The 22091-nt window shown below is 47.9% G+C and overlaps 1 protein-coding gene across 2 annotated transcripts in view; it reads left to right on the plus strand.

Annotated features, from left to right (window-relative positions):
• NEK4 (NIMA related kinase 4) overlaps positions 1 to 22091 on the plus strand; it is a 278829-nt gene that overhangs the window by 152391 nt on the left and 104347 nt on the right. For both annotated transcript variants that reach the window (XM_069206063.1, XM_069206064.1), the window contains one exon: positions 16839 to 16951. In XM_069206063.1, coding sequence (XP_069062164.1) covers positions 16839 to 16951 — 113 coding nt within the window. The remainder of the gene's footprint in view (positions 1 to 16838; positions 16952 to 22091) is intronic.

Raw genomic sequence — 22091 nt, forward strand, 5'->3', positions numbered from 1 at the left:
TCCCCCTGGGCCTAAGAGCTCAACCTGATAAGGTTCAAGCTCCAAAGGCTCAGTTCCCTCAGAGGGCAGAACTTCTTCCTGAGAAGAGAGGTTCCCTTTCTTTTGCTGTGTTGCAGTTGGTTTCCCAACTGACTTTCCTGTTCTCTTGGTAGGTTGGGCCATTTTTCCAGACTCCAGCTCTACTTTTTCACCCTGTGCCTTGCATTGTGCTCTTGTTTTCACACACACCAGTTCAGGGATACCCAGCATTGCTGCATGGGTTTTTAGTTCTACCTCAGCCCATGCTGAGGACTCCAGGTCATTTCCAAGCAGACAGTCCACTGGGATATTTGAGGAGACCACCACCTGTTTCAGGCCATTGACCCCTCCCCATTCTAAAGTAACCATTGCCATGGGATGTACTTTTCTCTGATTGTCAGCGTTGGTGACTGTGTAAGTTTTTCCAGTCAGGTATTGGCCAGGGGAAACCAGTTTCTCTGTCACCATGGTGACACTGGCACCTGTATCCCTCAGGCCCTCTATTCTAGTCCCATTAATTAAGAGTTGCTGTCTGTATTTTTGCATGTTAGGCGGCCAGACAGCTAGTGTGGCTAAATCCACCCCACCCTCAGAAACTAGAGTAGCTTCAGTGTGGACCCTGATTTGCTCTGGGCACACTGTTGATCCCACTTGGAGACTAGCCATACCAGTGTTACCTGGATGGGAGTTTGGAGTGGAACCTTTCTTGGGACAGGCCTTGTCTCCAGTTTGGTGTCCATGCTGTTTACAGCTATGACACCAGGCCTTTTTGGGATCAAAGTTTTTACCCTTGTACCCATTGTTTTGTGAAGAGGCTCTGGGCCCACCCTCCTGTGCAGGTTTTTGGGGGCCTGTAGAAGACTCTTTACTATTTTTAGTTTTGGTTGTCTCATCACCCTTCCCCTGGGGAGTCTTTGTGACCCCTTTCTTTTGGTCACCCCCTGTTGAAGTCTTGGACACCCTTGTCTTGACCCAATGGTCCGCCTTCTTTCCCAATTCTTGGGGAGAAATTGGTCCTAGGTCTACCAGATGCTGATGCAGTTTATCATTGAAACAATTACTTAACAGGTGTTCTTTCACAAATAAATTGTACAGCCCATCATAATTACTTACACCACTGCCTTGAATCCAACCATCTAGTGTTTTCACTGAGTAGTCTACAAAGTCAACCCAGGTCTGGCTCGAGGATTTTTGAGCCCCCCTGAATCTAATCCTATACTCCTCAGTGGAGAATCCAAAGCCCTCAATCAGGGTACCCTTCATGAGGTCATAAGATTCTGCATCTTGTCCAGAGAGTGTGAGGAGTCTATCCCTACACTTTCCTGTGAACATTTCCCAAAGGAGAGCACCCCAGTGAGATCTGTTCACTTTTCTGGTTACACAAGCCCTCTCAAAAGCTGTGAACCATTTGGTGATGTCATCACCATCTTCATATTTAGTTACAATCCCTTTAGGGATTTTCAACATGTCAGGAGAATCTCTGACCCTATTTATGTTGCTGCCACCATTGATGGGTCCTAGGCCCATCTCTTGTCTTTCCCTCTCTATGGCTAGGATCTGTCTTTCCAAAGCCAATCTTTTGGCCATCCTGGCTAACTGGATGTCCTCTTCACTGGGGCTATCCTCAGTGATTTCAGAGGTGTTGGTCTCTCCTGTGAGGGAACCAGCATCTCTGACTATTATTTTAGGAGTCAGGGTTTGAGGGACCCTGTTCTCCCTAGATAGGACTGGTAGGGGGGAATTTTCCTCCAAGTCACTATCCTCTTCCTCTGAGTTGCCACCCTCAGAGGGGTTGGCCTTTTCAAACTCTGCCAAAAGCTCCTGGAGCTGTATTTTGGTAGGTTTGGGGCCCATTGTTATTTTCTTTATTTTACAGAGTGACCTTAGCTCCCTCATCTTAAGATGGAGGTAAGGTGTGGTGTCGAGTTCCACCACAGTCACATCTGTGCTAGACATTTTGCTTCTAAAAGTTGGAATACTTTTTAAGAATCTACAACTGGTTCTAGAATCTAATTCAAACTTTTACAAACTTTTAAACTCTAAAAGAAATGCTAAACAGGATCTAACACAAGGCCCTAGCAGGTCTTTTAAGAATTTAGAAAACTTTTCAAATTGCAAAAATCAATTTCTAATGACAATTTTGGAATTTGTCGTGTGATCAGGTATTGGCTGAGTAGTCCAGCAAATGCAAAGTCTTGTACCCCACCGCTGATCCACCAATGTAGGAAGTTGGCTCTGTATGTGCTATTTCAAAGTAAGGAATAGCATGCACAGAGTCCAAGGGTTCCCCTTAGAGGTAAAATAGTGGTAAAAATAGATAATACTAATGCTCTATTTTGTGGTAGTGTGGTCGAGCAGTAGGCTTATCCAAGGAGTAGTGTTAAGCATTTGTTGCACATACACATAGACAATAAATGAGGTACACACACTCAGAGACAAATCCAGCCAATAGGTTTTGTTATAGAAAAATATCTTTTCTTAGTTTATTTTAAGAACCACAGGTTCAAATTCTACATGTAATATCTCATTCGAAAGGTATTGCAGGTAAGTACTTTAGGAACTTCAAATCATCAAAATTGCATGTATACTTTTCAAGTTATTCACAAATAGCTGTTTTAAAAGAGGACACTTAGTGCAATTTTCACAGTTCCTAGGGGAGGTAAGTATTTGTTAGGTTAACCAGGTAAGTAAGACACTTACAGGGCTTAGTTCTTGGTCCAAGGTAGCCCACCGTTGGGGGTTCAGAGCAACCCCAAAGTCACCACACCAGCAGCTCAGGGCCGGTCAGGTGCAGAGTTCAAAGTGGTGCCCAAAACACATAGGCTAGAATGGAGAGAAGGGGGTGCCCCGGTTCCGGTCTGCTTGCAGGTAAGTACCCGCGTCTTCGGAGGGCAGACCAGGGGGGGTTTTGTAGGGCACCGGGGGGGACACAAGCCCACACAGAAATTTCACCCTCAGCGGCGCGGGGGCGGCCGGGTGCAGTGTAGAAACAAGCGTCGGGTTTTCAATGTTAGTCTATGAGAGATCTCGGGATCTCTTCAGCGCTGCAGGCAGGCAAGGGGGGGATTCCTCGGGGAAACCTCCACTTGGGCAAGGGAGAGGGACTCCTGGGGGTCACTTCTCCAGTGAAAGTCCGGTCCTTCAGGTCCTGGGGGCTGCGGGTGCAGGGTCTCTCCCAGGCGTCGGGACTTTAGGTTCAAAGAGTCGCGGTCAGGGGAAGCCTCGGGATTCCCTCTGCAGGCGGCGCTGTGGGGGCTCAGGGGGGACAGGTTTTGGTACTCACAGTATCAGAGTAGTCCTGGGGTCCCTCCTGAGGTGTTGGATCGCCACCAGCCGAGTCGGGGTCGCCGGGTGCAGTGTTGCAAGTCTCACGCTTCTTGCGGGGAGCTTGCAGGGTTCTTTCAAGGCTGCTGGAAACAAAGTTGCAGCCTTTCTTGGAGCAGGTCCGCTGTCCTCGGGAGTTTCTTGTCTTTTCGAAGCAGGGGCAGTCCTCAGAGGATGTCGAGGTCGCTGGTCCCTTTGGAAGGCGTCGCTGGAGCAGGATCTTTGGAAGGCAGGAGACAGGCCGGTGAGTTTCTGGAGCCAAGGCAGTTGTCGTCTTCTGGTCTTCCGCTGCAGGGGTTTTCAGCTGGGCAGTCCTTCTTCTTGTAGTTGCAGGAATCTAATTTTCTAGGGTTCAGGGTAGCCCTTAAATACTAAATTTAAGGGCGTGTTTAGGTCTGGGGGGTTAGTAGCCAATGGCTACTAGCCCTGAGGGTGGGTACACCCTCTTTGTGCCTCCTCCCAAGGGGAGGGGGTCACAATCCTAACCCTATTGGGGGAATCCTCCATCTGCAAGATGGAGGATTTCTAAAAGTTAGAGTCACCTCAGCTCAGGACACCTTAGGGGCTGTCCTGACTGGCCAGTGACTCCTCCTTGTTTTTCTCATTATTTTCTCCGGCCTTGCCGCCAAAAGTGGGGCCTGGCCGGAGGGGGCGGGCAACTCCACTAGCTGGAGTGTCCTGCTGGGTTGGCACAAAGGAGGTGAGCCTTTGAGGCTCACCGCCAGGTGTGACAATTCCTGCCTGGGGGAGGTGTTAGCATCTCCACCCAGTGCAGGCTTTGTTACTGGCCTCAGAGTGACAAAGGCACTCTCCCCATGGGGCCAGCAACATGTCTCGGTTTGTGGCAGGCTGCTAAAACTAGTCAGCCTACACAGATAGTCGGTTAAGTTTCAGGGGGCACCTCTAAGGTGCCCTCTGTGGTGTATTTTACAATAAAAGGTACACTGGCATCAGTGTGCATTTATTGTGCTGAGAAGTTTGATACCAAACTTCCCAGTTTTCAGTGTAGCCATTATGGTGCTGTGGAGTTCGTGTTTGACAGACTCCCAGACCATATACTCTTATGGCTACCCTGCACTTACAATGTCTAAGGTTTTGTTTAGACACTGTAGGGGTACCATGCTCATGCACTGGTACCCTCACCTATGGTATAGTGCACCCTGCCTTAGGGCTGTAAGGCCTGCTAGAGGGGTGGCTTACCTATACTGCATAGGCAGTGAGAGGCTGGCATGGCACCCTGAGGGGAGTGCCATGTCGACTTACTCGTTTTGTCCTCACTAGCACACACAAGCTGGCAAGCAGTGTGTCTGTGCTGAGTGAGAGGTCTCCAGGGTGGCATAAGACATGCTGCAGCCCTTAGAGACCTTCCTTGGCATCAGGGCCCTTGGTACTAGAAGTACCAGTTACAAGGGACTTATCTGGATGCCAGGGTCTGCCAATTGTGGATACAAAAGTACAGGTTAGGGAAAGAACACTGGTGCTGGGGCCTGGTTAGCAGGCCTCAGCACACTTTCAATTGTAAACATAGCATCAGCAAAGGCAAAAAGTCAGGGGGCAACCATGCCAAGGAGGCATTTCCTTACACAACCCCCCCCCCAAACGAAAGAGGATGAGACTAACCTTTCCCAAGAGAGTCTTCATTTTCTAAGTGGAAGAACCTGGAAAGGCCATCTGCATTGGCATGGGCAGTCCCAGGTCTGTGTTCCACTATAAAGTCCATTCCCTGTAGGGAGATGGACCACCTCAACAGTTTAGGATTTTCACCTTTCATTTGCATCAGCCATTTGAGAGGTCTGTGGTCAGTTTGAACTAGGAAGTGAGTCCCAAAGAGGTATGGTCTCAGCTTCTTCAGGGACCAAACCACAGCAAAGGCCTCCCTCTCAATGGCACTCCAACGCTGCTCCCTGGGGAGTAACCTCCTGCTAATGAAAGCAACAGGCTGGTCAAGGCCATCATCATTTGTTTGGGACAAAACTGCCCCTATCCCATGTTCAGAGGCATCAGTCTGCACAATGAACTGCTTAGAATAATCTGGAGCTTTTAGAACTGGTGCTGAGCACATTGCTTGTTTCAGGGTGTCAAAGGCCTGTTGGCATTCCACAGTCCAGTTCACTTTCTTGGGCATTTTCTTGGAGGTGAGTTCAGTGAGGGCGGTCACAATGGATCCATATCCCTTCACAAACCTCCTGTAATACCCAGTCAAGCCAAGGAATGCCCTGACTTGAGTCTGGGTTTTTGGAGCTACCCAGTCCAGAATAGTCTGGATCTTGGGTTGGAGTGGCTGAACTTGGCCTCCACCTACAAGGTGTCCCAAGTAAACCACAGTTCCCTGCCCTATCTGGCATTTGGATGCCTTGATAGAGAGGCCTGCAGATTGCAGAGCCTTCAAAACCTTCTTCAGGTGGACCAGGTGATCCTGCCAGGTGGAGCTAAAGACAGCAATATCATCAAGATAAGCTGTGCTAAAGGACTCCAAGCCAGCAAGGACTTGATTCACCAACCTTTGGAAGGTGGCAGGGGCATTCTTTAAACCAAAGGGCATAACAGTAAACTGATAATGCCCATCAGGTGTGGAGAATGCTGTTTTCTCTTTTGCTCCAGGTGCCATTTTTATTTGCCAGTACCCTGCTGTCAAGTCAAAGGTACTTAAGAATTTGGCAGCACCTAATTTATCTATGAGCTCATCAGCTCTTGGAATTGGATGAGCATCTGTCTTGGTGACAGAGTTGAGCCCTCTGTAGTCCACACAAAACCTCATCTCTTTCTTTCCATCTTTGGTGTGAGGTTTGGGGACTAAGACCACTGGGCTAGCCCAGGGGCTGTCAGAGCGCTCAATTACTCCCAATTCCAGCATCTTGTGGACTTCCACCTTGATGCTTTCCTTAACATGGTCAGACTGTCTAAAGATTTTGTTTTTGACAGGCATGCTGTCTCCTGTGTCCACATCATGGGTACACAGGTGTGTCTGACCAGGGGTTAAGGAGAAGAGTTCAGGAAACTGTTGTAGGACTCTCCTACAATCAGCTTGCTGTTGGCCAGAGAGGGTGTCTGAGTAGATCACTCCATCTACTGTGCCATCTTTTGGGTCTGATGACAGAAGATCAGGGAGAGGTTCACTCTCTGCCTCCTGATCCTCATCTGTTACCATCAACAGATTCACATCAGCCCTGTCATGGAAGAGCTTAAGGCGGTTCACATGGATCACCCTCTTGGGGCTCCTGCTTGTGCCCAGGTCCACCAGGTAGGTGACCTGACTCTTCCTTTCTAGCACTGGGTAAGGGCCACTCCATTTGTCCTGGATTGCCCTGGGAGCCACAGGCTCCAGAACCCAGACTTTCTGCCCTGGTTGGAACTCAACCAGCGCAGCCTTTTGGTCATACCAAAACTTCTGGAGCTGTTGGCTGGCCTCAAGGTTTTTGGTTGCCTTTTCCATGTACTCTGCCATTCTAGAGCGAAGGCCAAGTACATAGTCCACTATGTCCTGTTTAGGCTCATGGAGAGGTCTCTCCCAGCCTTCTTTAACAAGGGCAAGTGGTCCCCTTACAGGATGACCAAACAGAAGTTCAAAGGGTGAGAATCCTACTCCCTTCTGCAGCACCTCTCTGTAAGCGAAAAGCAGACATGGCAAGAGGACATCCCATCTCCTTTTGAGTTTTTCTGGGAGCCCCATGATCATGCCTTTTAATGTCTTGTTGAATCTCTCAACCAAGCCATTAGTTTGTGGATGGTATGGTGTAGTGAATTTATAAGTCACTCCACACTCATTCCACATGTGTTTTAGGTATGCTGACATGAAGTTGGTACCTCTGTCAGACACCACCTCCTTAGGGAAACCCACTCTGGTAAAGATACCAATGAGGGCCTTGGCTACTGCAGGGGCAGTAGTCGACCTAAGGGGAATAGCTTCAGGATACCTGGTAGCATGATCCACTACTACCAGGATATACATATTTCCTGAGGCTGTGGGAGGTTCTAGTGGACCAACTATGTCCACACCCACTCTTTCAAAGGGAACCCCCACCACTGGAAGTGGAATGAGGGGGGCCTTTGGATGCCCACCTGTCTTACCACTGGCTTGACAGGTGGGGCAGGAGAGGCAAAACTCCTTAACCATGTTGGACATATTGGGCCAGTAGAAGTGGTTGACTAACCTCTCCCACGTCTTGGTTTGTCCCAGATGTCCAGCAAGGGGAATGTCATGGGCCAATGTTAGGACGAACTCTCTGAACAGCTGAGGCACTACCACTCTCCTAGTGGCACCAGGTTTGGGGTCTCTGGCCTCAGTGTACAGGAGTCCATCTTCCCAATAGACCCTATGTGTTCCATTTTTCTTGCCCTTGGACTCGTCAGCAGCTTGCTGCCTAAGGCCTTCAAGAGAGGGACAGGTTTCTTGTCCCTTACACAGCTCCTCCCTTGAGGGTCCCCCTGGGCCTAAGAGCTCAACCTGATAAGGTTCAAGCTCCAAAGGCTCAGTTCCCTCAGAGGGCAGAACTTCTTCCTGAGAAGAGAGGTTCCCTTTCTTTTGCTGTGTTGCAGTTGGTTTCCCAACTGACTTTCCTGTTCTCTTGGTAGGTTGGGCCATTTTTCCAGACTCCAGCTCTACTTTTTCACCCTGTGCCTTGCATTGTGCTCTTGTTTTCACACACACCAGTTCAGGGATACCCAGCATTGCTGCATGGGTTTTTAGTTCTACCTCAGCCCATGCTGAGGACTCCAGGTCATTTCCAAGCAGACAGTCCACTGGGATATTTGAGGAGACCACCACCTGTTTCAGGCCATTGACCCCTCCCCATTCTAAAGTAACCATTGCCATGGGATGTACTTTTCTCTGATTGTCAGCGTTGGTGACTGTGTAAGTTTTTCCAGTCAGGTATTGGCCAGGGGAAACCAGTTTCTCTGTCACCATGGTGACACTGGCACCTGTATCCCTCAGGCCCTCTATTCTAGTCCCATTAATTAAGAGTTGCTGTCTGTATTTTTGCATGTTAGGCGGCCAGACAGCTAGTGTGGCTAAATCCACCCCACCCTCAGAAACTAGAGTAGCTTCAGTGTGGACCCTGATTTGCTCTGGGCACACTGTTGATCCCACTTGGAGACTAGCCATACCAGTGTTACCTGGATGGGAGTTTGGAGTGGAACCTTTCTTGGGACAGGCCTTGTCTCCAGTTTGGTGTCCATGCTGTTTACAGCTATGACACCAGGCCTTTTTGGGATCAAAGTTTTTACCCTTGTACCTATTGTTTTGTGAAGAGGCTCTGGGCCCACCCTCCTGTGCAGGTTTTTGGGGGCCTGTAGAAGACTCTTTACTATTTTTAGTTTTGGTTGTCTCATCACCCTTCCCCTGGGGAGTCTTTGTGACCCCTTTCTTTTGGTCACCCCCTGTTGAAGTCTTGGACACCCTTGTCTTGACCCAATGGTCCGCCTTCTTTCCCAATTCTTGGGGAGAAATTGGTCCTAGGTCTACCAGATGCTGATGCAGTTTATCATTGAAACAATTACTTAACAGGTGTTCTTTCACAAATAAATTGTACAGCCCATCATAATTACTTACACCACTGCCTTGAATCCAACCATCTAGTGTTTTCACTGAGTAGTCTACAAAGTCAACCCAGGTCTGGCTCGAGGATTTTTGAGCCCCCCTGAATCTAATCCTATACTCCTCAGTGGAGAATCCAAAGCCCTCAATCAGGGTACCCTTCATGAGGTCATAAGATTCTGCATCTTGTCCAGAGAGTGTGAGGAGTCTATCCCTACACTTTCCTGTGAACATTTCCCAAAGGAGAGCACCCCAGTGAGATCTGTTCACTTTTCTGGTTACACAAGCCCTCTCAAAAGCTGTGAACCATTTGGTGATGTCATCACCATCTTCATATTTAGTTACAATCCCTTTAGGGATTTTCAACATGTCAGGAGAATCTCTGACCCTATTTATGTTGCTGCCACCATTGATGGGTCCTAGGCCCATCTCTTGTCTTTCCCTCTCTATGGCTAGGATCTGTCTTTCCAAAGCCAATCTTTTGGCCATCCTGGCTAACTGGATGTCCTCTTCACTGGGGCTATCCTCAGTGATTTCAGAGGTGTTGGTCTCTCCTGTGAGGGAACCAGCATCTCTGACTATTATTTTAGGAGTCAGGGTTTGAGGGACCCTGTTCTCCCTAGATAGGACTGGTAGGGGGGAATTTTCCTCCAAGTCACTATCCTCTTCCTCTGAGTTGCCACCCTCAGAGGGGTTGGCCTTTTCAAACTCTGCCAAAAGCTCCTGGAGCTGTATTTTGGTAGGTTTGGGGCCCATTGTTATTTTCTTTATTTTACAGAGTGACCTTAGCTCCCTCATCTTAAGATGGAGGTAAGGTGTGGTGTCGAGTTCCACCACAGTCACATCTGTGCTAGACATTTTGCTTCTAAAAGTTGGAATACTTTTTAAGAATCTACAACTGGTTCTAGAATCTAATTCAAACTTTTACAAACTTTTAAACTCTAAAAGAAATGCTAAACAGGATCTAACACAAGGCCCTAGCAGGTCTTTTAAGAATTTAGAAAACTTTTCAAATTGCAAAAATCAATTTCTAATGACAATTTTGGAATTTGTCGTGTGATCAGGTATTGGCTGAGTAGTCCAGCAAATGCAAAGTCTTGTACCCCACCGCTGATCCACCAATGTAGGAAGTTGGCTCTGTATGTGCTATTTCAAAGTAAGGAATAGCATGCACAGAGTCCAAGGGTTCCCCTTAGAGGTAAAATAGTGGTAAAAATAGATAATACTAATGCTCTATTTTGTGGTAGTGTGGTCGAGCAGTAGGCTTATCCAAGGAGTAGTGTTAAGCATTTGTTGCACATACACATAGACAATAAATGAGGTACACACACTCAGAGACAAATCCAGCCAATAGGTTTTGTTATAGAAAAATATCTTTTCTTAGTTTATTTTAAGAACCACAGGTTCAAATTCTACATGTAATATCTCATTCGAAAGGTATTGCAGGTAAGTACTTTAGGAACTTCAAATCATCAAAATTGCATGTATACTTTTCAAGTTATTCACAAATAGCTGTTTTAAAAGAGGACACTTAGTGCAATTTTCACAGTTCCTAGGGGAGGTAAGTATTTGTTAGGTTAACCAGGTAAGTAAGACACTTACAGGGCTTAGTTCTTGGTCCAAGGTAGCCCACCGTTGGGGGTTCAGAGCAACCCCAAAGTCACCACACCAGCAGCTCAGGGCCGGTCAGGTGCAGAGTTCAAAGTGGTGCCCAAAACACATAGGCTAGAATGGAGAGAAGGGGGTGCCCCGGTTCCGGTCTGCTTGCAGGTAAGTACCCGCGTCTTCGGAGGGCAGACCAGGGGGGGTTTTGTAGGGCACCGGGGGGGACACAAGCCCACACAGAAATTTCACCCTCAGCGGCGCGGGGGCTGCCGGGTGCAGTGTAGAAACAAGCGTCGGGTTTTCAATGTTAGTCTATGAGAGATCTCGGGATCTCTTCAGCGCTGCAGGCAGGCAAGGGGGGGATTCCTCGGGGAAACCTCCACTTGGGCAAGGGAGAGGGACTCCTGGGGGTCACTTCTCCAGTGAAAGTCCGGTCCTTCAGGTCCTGGGGGCTGCGGGTGCAGGGTCTCTCCCAGGCGTCGGGACTTTAGGTTCAAAGAGTCGCCGTCAGGGGAAGCCTCGGGATTCCCTCTGCAGGCGGCGCTGTGGGGGCTCAGGGGGGACAGGTTTTGGTACTCACAGTATCAGAGTAGTCCTGGGGTCCCTCCTGAGGTGTTGGATCGCCACCAGCCGAGTCGGGGTCGCCGGGTGCAGTGTTGCAAGTCTCACGCTTCTTGCGGGGAGCTTGCAGGGTTCTTTCAAGGCTGCTGGAAACAAAGTTGCAGCCTTTCTTGGAGCAGGTCCGCTGTCCTCGGGAGTTTCTTGTCTTTTCGAAGCAGGGGCAGTCCTCAGAGGATGTCGAGGTCGCTGGTCCCTTTGGAAGGCGTCGCTGGAGCAGGATCTTTGGAAGGCAGGAGACAGGCCGGTGAGTTTCTGGAGCCAAGGCAGTTGTCGTCTTCTGGTCTTCCGCTGCAGGGGTTTTCAGCTGGGCAGTCCTTCTTCTTGTAGTTGCAGGAATCTAATTTTCTAGGGTTCAGGGTAGCCCTTAAATACTAAATTTAAGGGCGTGTTTAGGTCTGGGGGGTTAGTAGCCAATGGCTACTAGCCCTGAGGGTGGGTACACCCTCTTTGTGCCTCCTCCCAAGGGGAGGGGGTCACAATCCTAACCCTATTGGGGGAATCCTCCATCTGCAAGATGGAGGATTTCTAAAAGTTAGAGTCACCTCAGCTCAGGACACCTTAGGGGCTGTCCTGACTGGCCAGTGACTCCTCCTTGTTTTTCTCATTATTTTCTCCGGCCTTGCCGCCAAAAGTGGGGCCTGGCCGGAGGGGGCGGGCAACTCCACTAGCTGGAGTGTCCTGCTGGGTTGGCACAAAGGAGGTGAGCCTTTGAGGCTCACCGCCAGGTGTGACAATTCCTGCCGGGGGGAGGTGTTAGCATCTCCACCCAGTGCAGGCTTTGTTACTGGCCTCAGAGTGACAAAGGCACTCTCCCCATGGGGCCAGCAACATGTCTCGGTTTGTGGCAGGCTGCTGGAACTAGTCAGCCTACACAGATAGTCGGTTAAGTTTCAGGGGGCACCTCTAAGGTGCCCTCTGTGGTGTATTTTACAATAAAAGGTACACTGGCCTCAGTGTGCATTTATTGTGCTGAGAAGTTTGATACCAAACTTCCCAGTTTTCAGTGTAGCCATTATGGTGCTGTGGAGTTCGTGTTTGACAGACTCCCAGACCATATACTCTTATGGCTACCCTGCACTTACAATGTCTAAGGTTTTGTTTAGACACTGTAGGGGTACCATGCTCATGCACTGGTACCCTCACCTATGGTATAGTGCACCCTGCCTTAGGGCTGTAAGGCCTGCTAGAGGGGTGGCTTACCTATACTGCATAGGCAGTGAGAGGCTGGCATGGCACCCTGAGGGGAGTGCCATGTCGACTTACTCGTTTTGTCCTCACTAGCACACACAAGCTGGCAAGCAGTGTGTCTGTGCTGAGTGAGAGGTCTCCAGGGCGGCATAAGACATGCTGCAGCCCTTAGAGACCTTCCTTGGCATCAGGGCCCTTGGTACTAGAAGTACCAGTTACAAGGGACTTATCTGGATGCCAGGGTCTGCCAATTGTGGATACAAAAGTACAGGTTAGGGAAAGAACACTGGTGCTGGGGCCTGGTTAGCAGGCCTCAGCACACTTTCAATTGTAAACATAGCATCAGCAAAGGCAAAAAGTCAGGGGGCAACCATGCCAAGGAGGCATTTCCTTACACCTCCATTGACCAAGTAGTCTAATTTGAGTTATGAAACTGCACTGTTTTGTGGACAGGGCAGGTTACTGCAAGTAACTGCTACTTAGTATTTCTCCTAAGATCTTCTTTATATGTTCTTTATGTGTTGGAGCCTCGTCAAGAAAAGTTGTGCCTAAACTCCATGTTTGTCATTAGAGATAAACCTTGTGCTGAGTTTGTAATTGTATATCAAGTAACCATTTCTCGTCTTTCTGGTTAGAAGCAGAGTTTGGGATGGGGGCACCGAGAGCACAGGGCAGTGAGAGATCCCAAGGAACCAAAGGACATGGAGAGTGTGAGGCGGGGGAGGGTGATACCAAGAACCATTGGGAATAAGACCGCATTTGAGAGAGGGAATACTAAGGTACATCAGTAATAAGAAAGCTCAGCTGAAGCGAACATCTAAAGAGCCAAGGGGCATTAAAGAGCACAAGAGAGGGGAAGATGCCAACACCCCTCTGGCACACTGGCAGAGTACAGAGGAGAGCGAATGTCATAACCTAAGGAGCATCAGACGGCACACGTGCGAAGGGATTCCAGGGTGAGTCTCATAGCACAGAGGAGGGATAAGAAGAACAAATAGCTTCAAAGAGCACAGGGCATCTGAGAGCACAGAGGTCCTTGAGACCAAGACCAGGGGGTATTCAAGAGCACAGATGAGCAGATACAGAGTGCACGGGAAAGGGTGTACCCAAAACCAAGGTGTGTTAGATAGCACAGACGAGAGCTGATACCAAGCACATGGGAAAGGTTGTACCAAGAACCAAGGGGCATCAGAGCACAGGCAAAAGCTGATACCAAGCACACAGGTGAGGGCGTACCCGAAATCAAGGGGCATCAGAGAGCACAGACAAGAGCTGATACCAAGCACACAGGTGAGGGTGTACCCAAAACCAAGGGGTGTCAGAGCACAGACGAGGGCTGATGCCAAGCACACAGGTGAGGGTGTACCCGTAACCAAGTGGCGTCAGAGCTCAGACGAGGGCTGATACCAAGCACACAGGTGAGGGTGTACCCGAAATCAAGGGGCATCAGAGAGCACAGACAAGAGCTGATACCAAGCACACAGGTGAGGGTGTACCCATAACCAAGGGGCGTCACAGAGCGGACAGACGAGAGCTGATTCCAAGTACATGGGAAAGGTTGTACCAAGAACCAAGGGGCATCAGAGCACAGACAAAAGCTGATACCAAGCACACAGGTGAGGGCGTACCCGAAATCAAGGGGCATCAGAGAGCACAGACCAGAGCTGATACCAAGCACACAGGTTAGGGTGTACCCAAAACCAAGGGGTGTCAGAGCACAGACGAGGGCTGATGCCAAGCACACAGGTGAGGGTGTACCCGAAATCAAGGGGCATCAGAGAGCACAGACCAGAGCTGATACCAAGCACACAGGTGAGGTTGTACCCAAAACCAAGGGGTGTCAGAGCACAGACGAGGGCTGATGCCAAGCACACTGGTGAGGGTGTACCCGTAACCAAGTGGCGTCAGAGCACAGACGAGGGCTGATACCAAGCACATGGGAAAGGTTGTACCAAGAACCAAGGGGCATCAGAGCACAGACGAGAGCTGATACCAAGCACATGGGAAAGGTTGTACCAAGAACCAAGGGGCATCAGAGCACAGACAAAAGCTGATACCAAGCGCACAGGTGAGGGTGTACCCATAACCAAGGGGCGTCAGAGAGCACAGACGAGAGCCGATACCAAGCACATGGGAAAGGTTATACCAAGAACCAAGGGGCATCAGAGCACAGACGAGAGCTGATACCAAGCACATGGGAAAGGTTGTACCAAGAACCAAGGGGCATCAGAGCACAGACAAAAGCTGATACCAAGCACACCGGTGAGGGTGTACCCAAAACCAAGGGGTGTCAGAGAGCACAGACGAGAGCTGATACCAAGCACACAGGTGAGGGTGTACCCGTAACCAAGAGGCGTCAGAGCACAGACGAGGGCTGATACCAAGCGCACAGGTGAGGGTGTACCCATAACCAAGGGGCATCAGAGCACAGATGAAAGCCGATACCAAGCACACAGGTGAGGGTGTACCCAAAACCAAGGGGCATCACAGAGCACAGACGAGAGCTGATACCAAGCAAATGGGAAAGGTTGTACCAAGAACCAAGGCTCATCAGAGCACAGACGAGAGCCGATACCAAGCACACAGGTGAGGGGGTACCCAAAACCAAGGGGCATCAGAGAGCACAGACGAGAGCCGATGCCAAGCACACAGGTGAGAGTGTACCCAAAACCAAGGGGCACCAGAGAGCACAGACGAGAGCCGATGCCAAGCACACAGGTGAGGGTGTACCCAAAACCAAGGGGCATCACAGAGCACAGACGAGAGCCGATACCAAGCACATGTAAAGGTTGTACCAAGAACCAAGGGGCATCAGAGCACAGACAAGAGCGGATACCAAGCACACAGGTGAGGGTGTACCTGAAACCAAGGGGCATCAGAGAACACAGACGAGAGCTGATAACAAGCACACAGGTGAGGGTGTACCCAAAACCAAGGGGCGTCAGAGAGCACAGACAAGAGCCAATGCCAAGCACACAGGTGAGGTTGTACCCAAAACCAAGGGGCGTCAGAGAGCACAGATGAGAGCTGTTACCAAGCACATGGGAAAGGTTCAACCAAGGGGCATTCCTGCCGGCATTAGTGGCGCTTCTGTCAGGATGATATCATGTAACTGTGTCTCAATGGGACTCATTAGACGAGCACAAAAAAAGAAAGAAATTATGCACGAAACATAAAAACATGTAGTCTCAACTTTTTGGTTAGATGCAGATATATTATTAACAGAGGCATAGCAATATGCTTCCAGGGTTATCATGCAACATCAACCATGCTCTTGAAGTGTGTCCTGAGTGCAAGGTGAACACATTGTGCTCGTGAGAAATACATTTAAACGGCACAAGTGAAACACACAAACAAATAGGATGACCCAGCGCAATGGAAATAATTCACAAGAATGTTATGCATGAGTTGTTTAAATCCAGTAACAATAAAGCAACATCATGTCATATATTAAAAATCCAAACATAGCTGGTACATGTCGACGGCGTTTCAACCTTCATGACCAGAGGTCGTCTTCAGGACAGGGGTGACAGACAGGGTGAGGTTGCGGCCTGTAACAAGTTCAGGGCATGTGGGGAAAATCATCCTGTATGCGCATGCGCTTGGGGGCGAGTCAGGCTGCTGTTCATTAACATCAAGAAGAATCCTTTGTCCCCAAATGCTTGTCGCGTTGGATTACACGCCGCTACATCTATGTGGCTGTCTAAAGGGGGTTAAAGTGGATTTGCGACCTTCACCATAGGTAACTATGCAGATACCCTTCAAGACTCTTACTGGAGGCAAAGAGTTCTTCTTTTCGCTGATGAACAGCAGCGCCCACTCACACCCAAGCGCGTCCCATATTACCCAGGTCTCACTCCGTGTACAGGCTTCTTTGGTGGTTTGCAATAATCTGTGTCAGAATGAAGCACCTTTGATGGATTCACTAATATCGTGGGGCTTACATCTATTTCATGCAAATTCTGTTGAGAACTAGTACGTTATGTATTTTACCGTAACTTTTAATTTATGATTATGGATCAAGTTTTGTTTTAGTAAATATGTTATTGAATATTATTTCAGCAATAGTGAGCAGGATGGAATTTAAAGTTGGCCAAAAAATAAAAGTGCAGGAGAAACTGTCAATTTTCGTGTGAGAAAAATAAGTTATCAGGCGTTTTCAGATGCCTCTCTAACTGCAAAAACTTAGTAAACAGATATTTTTGAAAGTTACTTATTTTGTCTCTCTAGTCTTTAAAAAACAATTGAAGGGTTGAATTTCAAATGGTATCAATGCTACAGTCTCTGCTACTCAACATGTCTCCTCCCTCCAAATCTCGCCTCTGCCACGGGCTTGAATATGGTCCGAGTAAAGGTCTTCCCTTTTTATTCAAGCACAAGAGAGGAAGGTCCACGGAGAGGAATCCACAAATGAGACGTCTCTGAGATCTGGTGATTCATGCAGACATTGGTTCTGACTGATTTCTGCCATGCTCTTACCATGAGCCTCTCTCACTGTCCATTACACAGGATTTATACAAATCTACCCGTATCATCTTTGTTTCAGCTCCTCGGATTACCAGAGCTTCTTCCCAAAGCTCATACTCTGAATCAACACCTCACCTGGAGAATGAACACATCCCGAAGAGCCGGTCCTCGCCGCAGCTCGCAGTCCGGCAGGTATACGCATCTTTGTGAGCCTTTTGTCATGTGTAGCTGTGTCTAGAACAGGGGGATTTCATTAGCTTTCCATGAGTCCCTCCCGTTTGTTTCACAGTAACCTTCCTTGACCTTTTAAGTGTGTTGTTCAAACATAAACATCCTGGAGGCCATTTGATGTTGAGGAGTTACTGACTAATATTATGCAAGAAGGGACCTCTTTATCACACCTAATCAATACCTCGCCCCCCTTGCATAATATTACTTAATTATTGGCTCCCATAGCTTTCTGTGTCGTCGGCTAGCTGTGACATCACAAGTGTCCTGGGCTAAGAACATGGCATCTCAACTGTCCTGTGTTAAGAGCCAGACATTACGATTGTTTTGTTTTAAGAACGTATCACAGTTTTTATGTAATATAAACTGACCATCACAGCAGCTCTGATAGAAGCTTGACCTCGCAACCTGACTCCAATATGAAATAGGTGGCTCTCAACAGAGATCCCACCGTTGTGGCTCTCCATTGATAATTTGAAGCAATGACTTGTCCTGCCCATGTTTAAGGCCCCAGAGCATTTCACAAAGTATTGATACAACAGAATACAATACATGACATTTTTTCTTTACAAATAAAGCAAATTTCACAGTATATTTTAGGTTGCTGTCTTTCTAAGCACAGGAAATTTAGAAATGGCTCATCAACACTTAACCTTACAGTTGTACAAAATTCAGAAACCGATTCACTTATTAGGATTTTTCAGGAGACTCATGAGTGGGTTATAAATGATGAAGTACTGCATGACCTCACCGGTTCTTGGAGTTATCTGCAACTAGATCTTTTCACAGAAACCAGGAAATGCCCAGACTTCGGCTCCAGGTACCACCCAGGGACAAAAGGGACTGCTACTTTGATTGAATGATCAGGCTATTTTGATACTTTTCCTCCAGTACCCTTAAGTCCATCAGAAATCCTCGAGCGGACATGCTCCGGTGGAAGGATGATTGTCGAAGAACCATAATGGCACCGCCAATGAGGTTCAATGATTTTCACCGTTCAGAGTGACCACTTGAGGCGTCCGTGCAGGCTGGAAGTCCTCCTAAAGGTCAAGGGCCAAGAGCTCTCACTTAGCATCCTTGAATGTGGCATATTGGCTCCTGAACCGATATAATATGGACGTTTGAACCTTCCAAGGGACTGGAAGGACCTTCTAATGGGCACCCTGCACCCACCTTCTAGAGATAACTGGGGGTTTCAGTCAGAAGAGATTCTGCATCTGGTGTATTGAGAAAAACATTGGTGCACTGAAGTGCAAGAAGAAGCCATACGTCCTTGTTTATTTGGCCTCATTAGGGTTTCTGTTCCCTTCATGAAAGGTACATCTTGCTGCTACTAAGGCTTACAGGAAATGTCATTAACAAACCCCTTACTCTATGTTCCCTGTTAAAGAATTTCTGGAAGAGATTAAAAAAGTTTCCCTCCAGTCAGAAGACCTTCTTGTACCTGGAAATTCAATGTATACCTTCAAAACTCATACGACCCGCATTAGAACCTCTTCCTAAGGCCTCCTTGAAGCATAATTTGTGGAAGGTTTCTTTCCTAGTAGCGATTACATCTGCCTTGACCCTTCCCACGCACCGTATTCAGCACTCCATAGCAACAAGGTAGTCATGAAGGCTCACTCATGTTTTTTCCAAACATAGGCTCTGGTTTTTATCTCAGGAACATTTCTGTATCGAAATTATGTAAAGCAGCCACATGGTGACCAGTCCACACATCCATATACTAGGGTTTTGATCCTGATTCCAGAGTGGATAATCAGGTGGGCAGGTCTCCATGCGCAGTCTCTTTGGTTAGATGCTGATATTTCTTTTTTATTCCAACACCTGATGTTTGAGATGATATTCTGTTTGCCTGTTGTGAGTATCAGTGGAGATCTCCAGTAGGAGAAGGAAAGGTCACTTACCTGGAATCATAGTTGTCTTTCAGGGTAATCTTCATAGAAAACGTATGCAATCCTCCCTCCTCCCAGGTGGAAGAACACAAACAGGGCCAGCGTAAAGGACAGGATCTTAAGTCTCCATTCAGGAAAGACTGGAGCAAAGGTCTGTGCTGGGCCTCATTGGATACCGCTGGAAGTCCTCCCTTAGAGGGGAAATCTCATTTTCCCAGTCTCTGACAGCAATGTATATCTGGTTACCATGCCCTCCTTTTCTCTGTCTGACACTTTTCTTATTGTAGTGACTTTTTAAAATTAAAATTGTGGGGTTTTTTTAGAAAGGGAAATCAAACAAAAATTGGCAAACAATCTACAATAGTCTCTCAAAAAATATTTTACTTTTAAAGAATTAAATGCATTTTCTAGTAGAAAAGTATATATTTATAGTCTACAAAGATTCTCTGAAAAGAATGCATTTCACCAGCACATGATGTTCACGGTGTCAGTTGATCTTTGGTGACTCCAAACAGCGCGTGTGTTTCTGACATTAATACCTTCAGAAAAGCTCCTGCAGAGTCTTCTTTCAATGTCATTTGTTCTAATTGAACTACGCAGTGAACGGTTACAGCAAAACACTGTGTAATAAGCTCGGCTTTGACTACGCTGTAGAGCCTAGAGTTAAGTTTAATACACAAGTTGTTTTGTAAGCTGCCTAAAATATTCATAGATCCGTGCACTTGATTGCAGACTCACATCAGAACCAGCTCCAGTTTAGAAACCTGCTGAAGATCCAATGGATACACCTTCCTCCTAATTCCTCACCTTATGATTATCCCTCCGGGCGCCAGGACCCGTCTGGAAGTTTTCTCCAGCAGTAGCTTTCTGGCACCATGAGGTGGCCCATGCGGCTTCAGCTGCGAATCCCCCGCACCGGACGTGACAATATTGGAGCATACTAGGCTCCATTGATTGATTTGTAAAATAAGAGCCAGGGCCCAGATGTTTCTCAGAAGCCTACTGGCCCCAGCGACAGATGTCAGTGTTGCTGAATACAGAGGCTGTATTTCACCTCAGCCTATTTCTTCTACCTTCAGACTCACCCTGCCCCTTTATCTCACTGTTGGAGGCTCTTTTCATCTCTGGTTTCTACATTTGTCCCAGTTTTGCAGTCTTTCTCTTCCTCCTCATTTGCCCCTTTGCTGACTTTCTCTCTCTTGTTCTGGGTCAAAGTCTGATGACTAAACATAAGTTCCGGTCCCCAAAGAGTGCTAGTGGAACCCACCTGCAATCACCAGCTCGGATTAAGCTCTGCTGTATTCCAACAGGCGTGCTCGTTTTGGTTCCTTCTTGCCGAGGGTCTTGAGTGCTTTCAGAGCATCACCGATAAAACATCTGCAGTATTTTTCTGCAACTAAGCTGCTTGTCTACACCTAAGGTTTCAGGATGTAAATCCTCTTGCAGCTGCTGAAAGAGACTGCCCTAACCAGCCCCTCCGCATAACATGTGGTGTTTGGGCTTCAAAGACCTTTTTTGCGGCCTTCGACTCCTGTTCTTCAGTGCATGTGAAAGCCATCTGTGAGCAGGAGGCGAGGTATTGTTGGCCAAAGCTTTCCCCTTCACCTTAAAGTAAGTCTCTTGACAAGGAATCATGTGCAAAAAGACTTTTCCACAAAAAAAGTAATAGGAAGGAAACCACCTCTTCTTCTGCAAGGAAGTGATACCAAACCCGGGACCATTTGGAGTCTGCGTGGTTCCGCAGCACCAGTTTCTTTCTCATCAACTGAGATTATCTCATTTGATGAATAAATGAAGCTGCTGCTCCTGGCACCATCACCGACCCATGGCATGGCAAGGCCTTCCCGCCACTGATGCTGTATGTGTTCAGGGCGTTCAGGGTGAGTCTGATCCTGAGGGCTTGGCGACTCCTGGCTCTGTGCCTCCATTGGCTCTGGATCTAGTGCATAAGATGCCAGAGCCTGCCCTTGAACTGGCTGCCAGTCGGTAAAGCCTCCTTTGATGTTGGCCCAGCTGCCACCCTCAAACCCGACTACTGTGCCACTCAAAAATTAGAAGAAATCTTTTGAGTGCCACAAGAAGAGGTTAAAGCAGGTTATGCTGGAGCGTCCTGCAGAGTGTATCTGTAGGGTTTAGAGATTAGCCCCTATGAAAGCACTATCGGTATTTGACTCTACGGCTCTTGACATTATTGCTAAGATTTACTGCCCTATAGACAATGACTTGAAGACGAATGACCTCTTCCCTCCTTATAATGCAGCTGATGGTTTAGATCAGGATTTATAAAGTGCAAGTGGCCTTGATACTTCACCAGATGTGGACAGTCATTACCGCTCTGGCCCTCCTTCAGAAGAAGAAACTTCTTAGTTTACCACAGTGGTATGAAACTCACCAGAAGCTTTTGAATTGACTCCCTCACTCTGTGGAAAGAAAACCTAACATTTTAAACGAAAGCCGGCGTCTTCCTCAGACTTGGAGACTTTGGTCCACTTTAATGAGACTGATCTGGAAACTGGCTGCATGGGAGAAACACTTTTTGGGCCCAGAAGTCCAAAGGCAGATATGCAGATGACTTATACATGCTCCGGGTAACACAGAATTTGTCATCTTTCTCTTCACCTGAATGTCTTGTGGTCCAAGCTTCCTCCTCAAAACTGAACCCAAATGTCTTTCTTACGATATCACCAGATGGTTGAAAAAGTAGAGCCGGTGAGTTGTAAAGTCCTTTCTCTGGCAAGAGCCCCCTCTCTCTGGGTTCACTGGGTTCATGCCCTATTGGACCTAGCAAAACGTACAGTCATCAACCTGCCACACTACATTAACAAGCCATTTTCTTATCTGGTCAACACAGCTTGAATGTCGTCAAACAGTGGGCTGAACTGTGGCACCAAAATAAACCATTACAAAAAGGCTCAGATCAGCCTTGCTCACTTCAGGTTCTTTTGCTCTATCCTTTCTCTTTCCATCAACCCATTTTTGGCTCTCCTTGTTCCCTCTTTTCTCCCTTTCTCGTGTGTCTCCACTCCTCTCTTTCCCGGTTTCTCTTCAAGGCCCCTGTGCTTGCTGCAGTTAGTTTCGGGGACCTGGGGAAAGTGACAGAGGCACTAGCTGCAGCCCTAGGCTTTCGCAGCCGGTCTCATAACGCTCCACTCCACCGAAGGAGTGTCTGATGGAATAAAAGGCCACTCCCGCCCTACGGAAGAGATCCT

This window comes from Pleurodeles waltl, chromosome 9 (assembly GCF_031143425.1).
Source record: "Pleurodeles waltl isolate 20211129_DDA chromosome 9, aPleWal1.hap1.20221129, whole genome shotgun sequence".
In the NCBI taxonomy this organism is placed as follows: Eukaryota; Metazoa; Chordata; class Amphibia; order Caudata; family Salamandridae; genus Pleurodeles; species Pleurodeles waltl.